The sequence below is a fragment of the Notamacropus eugenii genome, chromosome 6 (assembly GCF_028372415.1).
Source record: "Notamacropus eugenii isolate mMacEug1 chromosome 6, mMacEug1.pri_v2, whole genome shotgun sequence".
Classification (NCBI taxonomy): Eukaryota; Metazoa; Chordata; class Mammalia; order Diprotodontia; family Macropodidae; genus Notamacropus; species Notamacropus eugenii.
The window spans coordinates 387693450-387706686 of record NC_092877.1 but is presented as its reverse complement, the minus strand read 5'-3'; the positions used below and the strand labels follow the sequence as shown (position 1 = coordinate 387706686).

General features: G+C 51.8%; 1 protein-coding gene across 1 annotated transcript in view; it reads left to right on the top strand.

Moving 5' to 3' along the window:
• The first annotated feature begins 35 nt into the window (after positions 1-35).
• ANKFY1 (ankyrin repeat and FYVE domain containing 1) overlaps positions 36-13237 on the top strand; it is an 81127-nt gene continuing 67925 nt past the window's right edge. The window contains exons 1-2 of the mRNA XM_072618934.1: positions 36-99; positions 8973-9165. Coding sequence (XP_072475035.1) covers positions 90-99; positions 8973-9165 — 203 coding nt within the window. The 5' untranslated portion in view covers positions 36-89. The remainder of the gene's footprint in view (positions 100-8972; positions 9166-13237) is intronic.

The window sequence follows — 13237 nt, the reverse complement described above, 5'->3', positions numbered from 1 at the left end:
CCCGCCTCCGGAAGCACCGCCCTCCCCCCCCCCCCCCCCCCCCCCTCTCCTAAGCTCTCGCGATGCTCGCGTGAGGGGCCGCGGCCAACATGGCGGACGGTAAGGTGCCCGTCGGGCGGGGCGGGGCGGGGCTGTTCTGGGCCGGTTCGGTTCTAGCTGGGGCCCCAGGAGGGAGAGCGGAGCGCCGGGGGAGGGGGCCCGAAGGGGCTGGGGGGGCGGGGGGCGCCTGTTCCCTCGGCAACGCTGCCCCCTCCCCACCCCCACCCCCGGCGTGCTGTGCGTGAGCGTGACTGTGCGCGGAGGGGGGAGGGGGAGTGTGGTGGGGGTCTGAGTGTGCCCAAGTGTGTCAGTGTGAGTGTGTCAGCGTGACGGCGTGAGTGTGTGACGGTGTCTGTGACGTTGTGTTACAGTGTGAGTGTGTGACGGTGTGAGTGTGACATTGTGTTACGGTGTGAGTGTGTGACGGTGTCTGTGACGTTGTGTTACGGTGTGAGTGTGTGACGGTGTGAGTCTGACGGTGTCAGTGTGACATTGTGTTACAGTGTGAGTGTGTGATGGTGTCTGTGACGTTGTGTTACGGTGTGAGTGTGTGACGGTGTCTGTGATGTGTTACAGTGTGAGTGTGTGACGGTGTCTGTGACGTTGTGTTACAGTGTGAGTGTGTGACGGTGTGAGTGTGACATTGTGTTACGGTGTGAGTGTGTGACGGTGTCTGTGACGTTGTGTTACGGTGTGAGTGTGTGACGGTGTGAGTCTGACGGTGTCAGTGTGACATTGTGTTACAGTGTGAGTGTGTGATGGTGTCTGTGACGTTGTGTTACGGTGTGAGTGTGTGACGGTGTCTGTGATGTGTTACAGTGTGAGTGTGTGACGGTGTCTGTGACGTTGTGTTACAGTGTGAGTGTGTGACGGTGTGAGTGTGACATTGTGTTACGGTGTGAGTGTGTGACGGTGTCTGTGACGTTGTGTTACGGTGTGAGTGTGTGACGGTGTGAGTCTGACGGTGTCAGTGTGACATTGTGTTACAGTGTGAGTGTGTGATGGTGTCTGTGACGTTGTGTTACGGTGTGAGTGTGTGACGGTGTCTGTGATGTGTTACAGTGTGAGTGTGTGACGGTGTCTGTGACGTTGTGTTACAGTGTGAGTGTGTGACGGTGTGAGTGTGACATTGTGTTACGGTGTGAGTGTGTGACGGTGTCTGTGACGTTGTGTTACGGTGTGAGTGTGTGACGGTGTGAGTCTGACGGTGTCAGTGTGACATTGTGTTACAGTGTGAGCGTGTGATGGTGTCTGTGACGTTGTGTTACGGTGTGAGTGTGTGACGGTGTCTGTGATGTGTTACAGTGTGAGTGTGTGACGGTGTCTGTGACGTTGTGTTACAGTGTGAGTGTGTGACGGTGTGAGTGTGACATTGTGTTACGGTGTGAGTGTGTGACGGTGTCTGTGACGTTGTGTTACGGTGTGAGTGTGTGACGGTGTGAGTCTGACGGTGTCAGTGTGACATTGTGTTACAGTGTGAGCGTGTGATGGTGTCTGTGACGTTGTGTTACGGTGTGAGTGTGTGACGGTGTCTGTGATGTGTTACAGTGTGAGTGTGTGACGGTGTCTGTGACGTTGTGTTACAGTGTGAGTGTGTGACGGTGTCTGTGACATTGTGTTACAGTGTGAGTGTGTGACAGTGTCAGTGTGACATTGTGTTACAGTGTGAGTGTGTGACGGTGTTGGTGTGACATTGTGTTACAGTGTGAGCGTGTGACGGTGTGTGTGACGGCATGAATGTGTGACGGTGTGTGACATTGTTACAGTGTGAGTGTGTGACGGTGTCTGTGTGACATTGTGTTAGAGTGTGAGCGTGTGACGATGTGAGTGTGAGTGTGTGACGGCATGAATGTGTGACGGTATCAGTGTGACATTGTGTTACAGTGTGAGTGTGTGACGGTGTCTGTGACGTTGTGTTACAGTGTGAGTGTGTGACAGTGTCAGTGTGACATTGTGTTACAGTGTGAGTGTGTGACGGTGTTGGTGTGACATTGTGTTACAGTGTGAGCGTGTGACGGTGTGAGTGTGTGACGGCATGAATGTGTGACGGTGTGTGACATGGTTACAGTGTGAGTGTGTGACGGTGTCTGTGACGTTGTGTTACAGTGTGAGTGTGTGACGGTGTCTGTGACGTTGTGTTACAGTGTGAGTGTGTGACGGTGTCTGTGACGTTGTGTTACAGTGTGAGTGTGTGACAGTGTCAGTGTGACATTGTGTTACAGTGTGAGTGTGTGACGGTGTCTGTGACGTTGTGTTACAGTGTGAGTGTGTGATGGTGTCTGTGACATTGTGTTACAGTGTGAGTGTGTGACGGTGTTGGTGTGACATTGTGTTACAGTGTGAGTGTGTGACGGTGTCTGTGACGTTGTGTTACAGTGTGAGTGTGTGATGGTGTTGGTGTGACATTGTGTTACAGTGTGAGCGTGTGACGGTGTGAGTGTGTGACGGCATGAATGTGTGACGGTGTGTGACATGGTTACAGTGTGAGTGTGTGACGGTGTCTGTGACGTTGTGTTACAGTGTGAGTGTGTGACGGTGTCTGTGACGTGTTACAGTGTGAGTGTGTGACGGTGTCTGTGACGTTGTGTTACAGTGTGAGTGTGTGACAGTGTCAGTGTGACATTGTGTTACAGTGTGAGTGTGTGACGGTGTTGGTGTGACATTGTGTTACAGTGTGAGTGTGCGACGGTGTTGGTGTGACATTGTGTTACAGTGTGAGTGTGTGACGGTGTCTGTGTGACATTGTGTTACAGTGTGAGCGTGTGACGATGTGAGTGTGAGTGTGTGACGGCATGAATGTGTGACGGTATCAGTGTGACATTGTGTTACAGTGTGAGTGTGTGACGGTGTCTGTGACGTTGTGTTACAGTGTGAGTGTGTGACGGTGTCTGTGACGTTGTATTACAGTGTGAGTGTGTGACGGTGTCTGTGACGTTGTGTTACAGTGTGAGTGTGTGACGGTGTCAGTGTGACGGTGTGAGCGTGGCGGGGTCTGAGTGTGCATGAGCGGGCCTGTGAGTGTGCCGGAGTGACAGTTGGAGAAAGCTGTGCCATGTTTGACGGAAGTTGTGCACCTGTCACGTGTGCGCAGGGGAAGGCGCGGGATCTCATTGGAGGCTGCCGAGCCTGCCAGGGGTGGGGGAGGGGTGTGGGTGCGGACAGGGTGGGCCCCTCATTCATCCGTCCCCTCCCCCAATCCATTTCCTTTCGCTGAAACTCACCAGGGCGGTTCCAGGGGAAACGAAACTGACCCAGTCCCAGAGGGAGGAGGGAGCCCGTCCTGAAGGGAAGGAGAACTCTGAGCCCCAGGGGGCCGCTCCCCCACCCCCCTGCTCTCTGCTTGTCTGGGGAGCGGCTCACCCATGTTCCTCCCCTCTAGGAGGCAGGGGAGGAAGCCCCACACCCTTCCCTTATGAGCTGCCAGCACCTTGGGGCCCTGGTTCCTCTCCCACATCCCCCCTCCTCTTACAGAGCTGTGCCTCGACCTCCCCCTTTCCCCACCAAAACCTTTTCCAAGCGGGTCAGTGCCCTTCGTGTCTGCTGCTCTTCCTGCTCACAGCCTTCTCTGGAGATTCTCTACCTCTACAGTGTCCTTCCAAAAGAGGGGGCCTAGGCCAGACCACAGCCCTCCCGATGGAGGCTCCTAGGGGGCTGGTCCTGGGGTCAGGAAGACCCAAATTCAAATTCCAACCTCAGACCCTTCCTTACTGGCTCTGAGACCCTGGGCAAGTCACTTGACTCCTCTTTGCCTCAGTTTCCTCATCTGTAAAATTAGGGTAATAATAGCACCAGCACCTCCCTCCAAAGGGGGGAGACATCCTCACAGAGGCATAATCCAGTGTGTGGCATGGAGTAGGTGCAGGGAGGTGAGGCCGCCCGAGGCAGTTCTGGATCTTGGGTCTGTAGGTCAGAGCTTTCTAGGCTACCCTTGTGGCACTTGTCTGCACACAGAGCTCCCAGTGGCTTTCCCTGGAGCTGTCCCCTTCCTGAACTGGCAGCCTTCTGACATGGCCTTTATCTCTTGAACTCTTGCTTGGATGTCGCCCATCATTCTAAGCTAACAAGTTCTTCTAGGCTCCTGCCTCCAAATGCCATCCCACATTTTAGCTGTCAGGTCACCTGCCAATCCACAAGCACTCATCCCTTTATCGAGGTCATTGAGAAAAATGGTGAATGTCAGTCCCTGACACACCCTCTCGGTTTGCAGCACATGGTCTGAATAGCTCATTTTGTTCTCACAGCAACCTGGGAGGGTAGGGACCATGATTACCTTCATTTTACATGTGGGGAAACTGGGTCAGAAAGACTTGCTCACTGCCACACAGCTGTCAGCTGTCTGAGGTCAAATTTGAACTTGGCTCTTCCAGACTCCAGGTCCAGTAGACTAACTGCTGCATGACCTAGCAGCCTTCAAGCTGACCTCAGCCCACTCCATCTATTCCTTAGCCTGTGTCTTTCCACCTTATCCAGTGAGTCATTAAGCATTTATTAAACACTTACTATGTACCAGGGACCATGCTCGACACTGGGCAGAAGGAAGGCAAACAAGCCAGCGACAGGATAAATAGGAAATAATGAACCGAATGAAGGCACTAGACTAAATGCACCCTGTACCTGCAGTCAGGAAGCTCCGAGTCCAGATCTGGCCTCACACTAATTGTATCACGTTGGGCAAGTCACTTAACCTGTTTGCCTCAGTTTCCTCAACTGCCATATGGGGTAATAACAGTACCTTCTTCCCAAAGTTGTGAAGGTCAAATGAAATGCGATTTATAAAGTGTTTACTTAGCCTGATTCCTGGTGCATAGTAGGCACTATGTAAATGTTAACTGTCATTCTCATCATCTCTCCAGCCTCGAACCCTCATGCTCTCCACCATGCCAGGCTGCCTCAGTTAAGATGGCAAAATAGTAGGGTTATAAACTTGTCATTTTGGACCTGGAAATGTCCTCAGAAATCATCTCCGAGTTCAGCTCCCTCAGTTTACAGATGAGGAAACTGAGGACCAGGTAGATTAATTTTTTCAGAGTCACCTACGTAGTACTGAGTAAAGCCAGGATTCCAACCCAGGATCTCTGGTTTCAGAGTTCTGTGTTCTGGTCTGAGAAAGAAAAGTGTCCTTTCCACGCTGTATACTGCTTCTTATACCACTAGTGACCAAGTGTGTGGGTATTCAAGCATGTGATTGAATGAAGGAAGGAGAAAGTACTTTGCTCTGGGAATACAGTAAAGCCAGAGGGTTCTTTGGGCATTGTTGGGAGACCCTCTCACCCTTACCACCCCTCAGGAGAATTCAGCTTTGGTTATGTCACCAAGGCCCAGGGCAATCTACAGAAGGATGTGGTGTCACCCCACAAGTTGAATCATTTGATGGTGCCTGGAGGGCCTTGCACCTTCAGAACTTGGTGGTGCATCAGCTAGATCGATCGTTGGGGATCCCTTGGAGCTTGGATGAGAGAGAAATGGTCTGAGAAGCATGAGCAGCGTGTGAGTAACTTCAGATTGTGAGCTTTCCAAGGGCAGGCACTGTCTGTGCTTCTTGACTTCAGAGCTCTGCTGGGAAAGATTCAAAGGAGCTGAGCAGGGAGCTTTAACCCAAAGCAGTGGAGAGATTTCCTTCCCAAGGCTCTGCATGAAGACCTTGGCTCTGGGGACCTGGACAAAGAGGAGGAAGACATCGCCCCAGGGCCCTGTGTTCCGTTCAGCTCCATCTACTGTGCGCCAGGCACTGTGCTGCCACTCAAGGTCCCTGCTTTCTCCTGGAGCATGCACACAGAAAAGTCCACATAGAATGAGTGGAGTTTTTGTAGGGCAGAGGTTCTGACAGCCAGGATTCAGGGAAGCCTTCTCTTAGGAGGTGGCACAAGGTGAGGAGGGAGCACATTGGGTGGAGAAAACCTGCAGAGGCACTGCCAGGGATCTGGATTTGAACTCAGGACTCAGGGACTCCAAGTCTGACTCTCTATTTGCCACCTTGCTGCCTGGGAGTGTAGGTGTAGGCTCCAGGGATTCCCAAGACTAAAATACTGGCATTTAGATGTTGAAGTCTCTCAGTGTGAGGGCAGGAGACAGGGAGGATGGAGAAGCAGGTACCGAGCTCATTGAGGGAAGGTGGAGAGTGCATTGGGTAACGGGTTGGGCAGTGCGTTTGCATGGGAGGATGCGTTTCATGAACGTCTAGCGTGTTAAGGCCAGGGAGTGGGGAGTGGAGGCCTAGGATGAGATGTGTGGCATTGGCAAAATGAAGCTGGAAGATGGAAGAGAGAGCGTAAGCGAAAAGGAAGTTTGTTTGTTACGGAGCAGGTGTAGACACAGGCAGCAGGGTGGAGGTGGTTAGACCTGGGGGTGGGAGCAGGGTTTGTACCTTAGACACTGGGCATTGGGGATCACATTCATATGGAGTGCATGTATGAGATTGGCGGGATGCCAGCTGCTGAGCCCTGAGTCTGGACAGAGGAGCAGTGATGAAGGTCCTCCTTGGCAGATGGAGGTGCAGGAGTCTGGGAGAAGTGGGACGCGTGGCCTTTCTCATGGAGAAGGAAGGCATCCCAGGGCCTCTTGGTGATGGAGAAAGACTCCTGTGCCTCCTCCGGAGGCAAGAGGGGCCACTTTCCTTGGCACTCTGGAACTCCTTGTGTCAGTGTGTTTTCTTCCCTTGGTGCTGGGGGCCTGCCGGTTTGTCCACACTCCTTGAGTCTGTTCTTTTTGTCATTTCATTCCATCCATGGGCCATTCCCTGATCCATGGACACCCAAAGGTGCTGTTGGATTTCTTGGGAGCACAGGTCTAGCTGTGTGGGAGGATTCTGAGCTGCTTCCCAAATGACTGGGCCAGGTGACAGCTCCTCTAGTTGGCCTTCAGCATGCGTGACCTCCCCCAGTCAGTTTTTCGCCATCTTTGCCAGTGGGATGGAAGGGAAGTTGTTTTAGTTTGCGTTTCTTACTGGGGTCTGGAGCGTGTTTACATGTTGTTGACAGCTGGCCTTTCTTCCCCTGAGAGCTGCCTCTTCATGTCTTGTTTGCAAATGGAATGGGATGATATTTTCAAAGCTACATTTTCTCCCTCCTCCCCTTGAGAAGGTGCAGTGGTCAGAGAGGTAGGAGAAGAATGAGGATCAAGGAGAGCTGTAGAGAAGCCTTTGGTCATTGACCATTTATCTATTGGGGAATGGCCCTTGTTCTTATGTATTTGCTTCAGTGAGAAACTGAGCCCACTCCCCACTTTGGACAGCTCGAATTTTTAGCAGGTTTTTGCTGACTCTTCCCACGATACTCTCTCCCCCTCCCCCCCATTGCTCTTGACACTGTTGGAGTGGGGGTGAGGGTGTCACCTCTCAGGGACTTGAAGACAGCTGTTCAGGTCCCCCTGAGCCTTCTTTTCAGATGACCATTTACCACTCTGGTGGCCTCTCACCATTGTCTTTTCTAAAACTCAGTCCTCTTAGTGTGGTATCAGCAGGGTATAGATGCTGATGGAGCCTGGGACTGTGACTCCCTCTGTCTTGGAGAGGCTGGGCTCTCCTTACCCTCTCTGAGCCCAGTGCCTAGCCTGTGGCAGGAGCCATACAGCTCCCTCTTTAGGCTCTTGGGGTCTCCCTGAGGGGGCTTCTTTCTGAAGTCTTTGGAGTCAGTGTTGGCCACTTTATTCTGTCACAGTGTCTGGTGGGCTGGTGGTGTTGGCCTTGGCCCCGGCCCTTCCTCTCCTTGACCTTTGCCCTCTGATTCTCCCCAGACAGCTCAGGAGCTCTTAGTCTTGCCATTTCCTATGCTTTTCCTCTTTGGTGCTCACTGTTCTTGCTCAGCATTCACATCTTCCCTTTTCTCCCTTGGAGAGGCTTCTGTGGCATCTACAAATCTGCCCTCCTTCCTCAGTCTTTGTCTTTCTCATTCTCATTTCAGTGTGTTTGTCACCGAATCTTTGCCCTTTCTCACCTGTGTGTCCAAGCATATGTTGGTTTCCATGGGGATGCCAGTGGGTCAGGGCGGTCTTTTTGCAGATGTGTGTGAGCAGTATGTGCTTGTGAACTGAGCAGGGCCTCCTACCTGGAGAGCGCTGGGCCTGGAGCAGGAAGACACAGCACCTGAGGACCCTGCCATAGTTACCCTTCTATTCTAGCTGCTTAGGAACCTGGGACACATTGATTTTGAATTTCTCATTGTCAGCAAGGTTCCTGCTCAGTGCTGGCCATGAAAGGAAATTGTGGAGCTCTCTGGAGGTTTTACACACAGGTTCTTCTGTGAGACCTTTAAAGCCCAGCACCCTCACACTTTTTTCCCCCCTTGAAGCCTATAGAAGAAAATCGTGTTACTCAGGAGCAGTATGTTCTCATCTCTGGGACAGGGGAGCTCAGTGGTGTTCAAACCTCATTCTGGATTATTCATTCCCTGGAAGGTTGACTTCTGTAGCTGGATGTGGGACCAAGAGGAGTCATCTAGACATTACGTGGAGGCATTTGTAGAGGATTTTAATGAGGGTCACTGTATAAAGTGAAGCTGTGAGAGAGGATTTTTCTAGGTGGGTGCAGGAAAAAGAGGTCTCACTTTTGCTAATTTCTGGACATCCCTGTGTCTACAGCAGCCCAGATGATAAAAATCTTAATAGAAAGAACTGGATTTTACTTGATGTGTGTGTGCGTGTGCTGCACACACGCACACACTCATACATACATACATTGTGCTTCCTTGAAGCAGACCCCTGCTTGGGTTTCTCTTAGCAGTGGTTTTCTCTTAGTGGTATTCTCAGCCAAACCTGAATGTGGACGAATGGTGTGTTAGAGGACAAGGACATTTTAAAAGAAGGCACGTGCACCTGCACAGGTGTCAGTGTGTATGGGCATGGGCATGTGTGGGAGTGTGTGTAGACGTGTCTGTGTGTGTGGTGAGCTGCCCTCCTTCCTGCCCCCTGCTCACTGTGCTCTTTGGTGACCATTTCAGAGGAGGTAGCCAAGTTGGAGAAGCACCTGACGCTTCTGCGGCAGGAATATGTGAAGCTGCAGAAGAGGCTGGCTGAAACCGAAAAGAGGTGTCGCCTCCTGGCTGCGCAGGCCCACCAGGAAGGCAGCAGCGACTGCTTTATCACGCGTTTGCTGAGAATTGTGGCTGATCTCTATGAGCAGGAGCAGTACAGGTGAGTGGGCCCCCGCTGGCCGCTGCCCAAGAAAGCAGTTAAGCATTTCATTGGGTACTGACCCAGCACATTGTATTTCCCTGTTCAGAAGTCTTCACTGCCTCCCCCTTGATTCTGTCAGCTTGACATTTAGAACCCCCACACCTCCAACGTTTTTGGCTGCTTCCTGCCTGTGCCTTTGTACCGGAAGGATACAGGCGTCTCAGGGCCCAATGTAGGGCTTCCTCCTACAAGAGTCATTCTGGAGTGGCTTCTCAGGTGTGTCCCCCAAGGAGAGCTTAAGAGCCTTGAGTGCAGGGAGTGGTGCATTCTGTAATCGTGTCCCCAGCAGCCTGCAGGCTATCTTACTTCCTTAGTAGATGCTTGCTTTATGTTTTTGAGCATAGATCTGCTCTCAAGGGTCAGTAGAGGCAACTAGGGGCCCAGTGGGACAACACTGAACGAGGAGTCAGAAGAGCTGAGTTCAGGTCCTGCCTCAAATACTCACTAACTTTCTGGTTCCAAGCAGTCACTGTGCCTCAGTTTTCTCATCTGTAAGATGGGGTAACAATAGCACATTACTTGACCAGTTTATCATGAGTCTCAAATGAAATTGTGTATGTCAGATGCTATATAAATGTCAACTTTTATTATATTATTACAAGTAAACATGGGAGTGAGGGTCGTGGAGGAAGGAAGGTCAGATAACTGTGACCCAAGGAGGATGAGAAAGGGCACAGGAGAGACTTGGGTCACAGGCTGTAAAACATCCAAAGAGAGTGAGGAGGCGGTGGTGTCTGCTGAGGAATTGTCCAAAGGGGCAGGTTGGAGCAGTGGCAGTGAGGAGAGGCCCTTTCTGAAATGGGGAGAGGGGCTCAGTAGAGGTTTGGAGATGGGGGCCAGCAGGAGAATGGAGAATGGCTGAGAGTCGTGTGATTGTGTGAAAGGAGGCTGGGCAAAGAGATTAGAGCCTCACGAGGAGGGCCGTTAAGTGGCGAGATTGGGCTCCTCAATAGCACCAGAGACATGGCGAGGTCATGGTGCTGTCCTTGGTCCCTGGAGTGGAGAGTTGACTCCAGGGGATGGCCCAGCGAAAGGAAGTCCGATTAGAAGACTGGAATGCAGAAGAAGTAGGATTTTCATAGTCCCATTGCTAGAGGAGCTGGATTTATGAGCTATCCCAGGGAGAATCAGCTGGACTTGGCAGCTAACTGATTCTGTGTCTTGGGTGAGGCAGAGAAAATGGGTCAGGCAGGTGCCCAAGTCCCACAGGCCCTAAATGTCATTAATCCAGTCCTCCTAGTTTATGGTAGACCAGTGCCCAAAGGATGCCAGCAGACAGTCTTAGGAAGATGGGTGGACACTTGTAATAAGCAGGCCCTGGATGCCTTTATCCAAATCTCTGATAAAAAGAGAGAAAAAGGTAAGACAGCACTGGGCTGGACACAGATCCCTGGGGCCCTTCGCTGAAGACCTCCTTCCAGAGTCTCTCCATTTAGTCATTCCCAATTTCATCTGGCTCTTCTATTTATTGTGCCGTCCAGATCTCCCATCTTTTCCACCAGAAGAGCACAAGGTACTTTGTCAAGAATTTTGATCTATTTAGATGGAAATCAAATCAAGGCTGGGATGGGCAGTCCCAAGCAGGTGGAGCTGGACTGGATGTCTGAGTAATCAGCTCAGCTTCCATTCCCTTCCCCATCTCCCCTCCCCGCCCCAGCCATTTTCTGGGGCTGTCCCCCATGCCTGGATTGCTCTCACTCTTCATCTCCATCTCTTGAATGCCCCGGGTTCCACCTTCTACAGGAAGCCTTTGCCAGCCTTTCCTTAATTCCAGGAGCTTCCCTCTCTTAATTTCTGGCTTTTTCCTGTACAGATTTTGTCTGTTCACATCTGTCTGGTTTTTTTTTGTCTCCCCCATGAGCTCGATAGCTCCTTGGGGGCAGGGACTCTCTTTTGCCTCTCTTTGTGTCCCCAGTGCTGCACACAGTAGGTCCTTAAAACATGTTTAATGCCTGACCGAGTGCCTGACTGACGTGTGCCAGGCTTGTGGTTTATTCCCTAGATGCATCTGCTTCCTTTTTCTGTCCAGACACTGCATGGTGTACATCAGTCGCACACTCACTTGAACCTTCTTTCTGGATGCTTGGGAGGTAGGATCTCTGGGTTTGGGCCAGAACATACCTGGATTAACCCATGCTCTGTGTGCTGTGGGCTTCTGGCTCCATTTTTGTGCAGAGCAAGACCCTCCGAGCATTGGCATGGGCCGTTCCCCCTTCCTGGCAGTGCCTGCTGTGTGCCAGCATTGTGCAGAGGGCTTGATAAAGATTGCCTTCAGAACAGCCCTAGGAGATAGGTGCTGTTATTCTCCCATTTTACATATGAAGAAACTGAGGCAGGCAGAGGTTTAGTGTCTGAAGCTGGCTTTGAATTTGGCTCTTCTGGCTTCCTGGCTCTCTGGGTCCTCTGGCGCCACCTGGCTGCACCCATCTGGGTTTTCACTAACCTTAAATATTTCCCAGTATGGAAACTTCAGTTATGTAAAAGACAGTGGCTGCTACCATGTCTTCAGAAGAGAGAGCTCACTCCACATGTGTCCAGGTGAGCAACTCTGAGCTTCTGAGCTTCTTCTGGCGCTGAACAAACACTGGGATTTTTCACTATATGGGTATCATATTCCCTCCAGACAGATATAGGAGGACAGTCTTCATGTTCTTAGCGAGAAGTCTGACCACTCTGGGCTCTCCCATTTCCACATGCTGATATGCCCGAATTGCTGCTAGCCTTAGACATCTAATGGTGCAGTGCCTAGAGCACTGGGCCTGTAGTCAGGAAGACCTGAGTTAAGTCCTCCTTTAGACACTTACCAGCTGCATGACTCTGGGCAGATCACTGAGTCTCAGTTTTCTTATCTGTAGAATGGAGATCATGACATCTACCTCCCAGGGTAGTTGTGAGGACCACATGAACTGACCCTAAAGGAATTTTCACATGCAAACTATTGTGACTAGCTATTACCTTCACCATGATGAGATGAGGGTGTCTTGACCTGGCCAGCAGTTGGCCCGAGAAGTAGCCCCCAAGCTCCTCCTGAGTCAGTGTGTGGGAGCCCACAAAGCTGAGGGAGGTGAGGGTGGGGCTGTGCCTCAGCCATGGGGCAGGCAGCTTCAGGTTAGGACGAGATCAGAAGCCAGCTGGCAGAGCGTTAGGTTAGCGGAGTGAGTGACAGGAGAGGGGATGAAGGCAGCAGGTTCAGGCGGCTTTTTCAGAGAGTTTGCTCCTTTCCAGAAAGGTAACAGAGATGGGAGATGATGTGCAGAGGGGTGGGGAGGGGATAGTGGGTGTGTTTGAAGGCAGTAGGGAAGGAATCAGTAGATCTGGAGAGAGGCCACAATGGAGGCAGCTGTCTGTTGGAGCACCCCAAGGGCTGGGATCAAGGCCACCTTGGCCCCCTCTTTGTTAGAGCCTCAGGGTCCTAGGTAAAGCCAGTGGGAGCAGAGCCAGCTCGTGACTAGTGGCCTCAGCAGAGAGGGAGGCAGTGTGGGAGGCTTGAGAAGGGAGAGCAGGGTTGGAACCCTCACCCTGACACTGGAGAGAGAGATAGAGAATTGGTTTGAGAGAAATGAGGGACTGGTTGGGACTCGATAACATGAGTGTGTCTTGTGTCCAGCTGCTCCAGGTGTCAGACTGAGCTTTGTTCAGCAGTTGGTGAGGAGGGGCAGAGGTGTTGGGGGATGGGGCAGGGGACCAGAAGATCGGGGAGGGCATCAGGGTGACTCCAGATGGAGAGGGAGACAAAGCCAAGTTGGGGGGACAGAGGAGCCTTGGGGCTGAGCTGTCAGCACCAAGGACTGGTCTCTTTGGATGGAGGAAGAGGAGGGACCATTGGCAATGGTGCCCGATGTGGCAGAGGATGCACCCAAAGACAAGGCTTCTCTTTGAGGAAGCTAGAGATTGGAGACCAAGCATTTCACAGTCATCAAGGGGGAAGGGGAAGGAACAAGCTTTTCTATGGTACCTGCTACATACCAGACCCTGGGCTCATCACTTTATACTTAGGCTCTCCTTTGGTTCTCATAGCAACCCTGCCAGG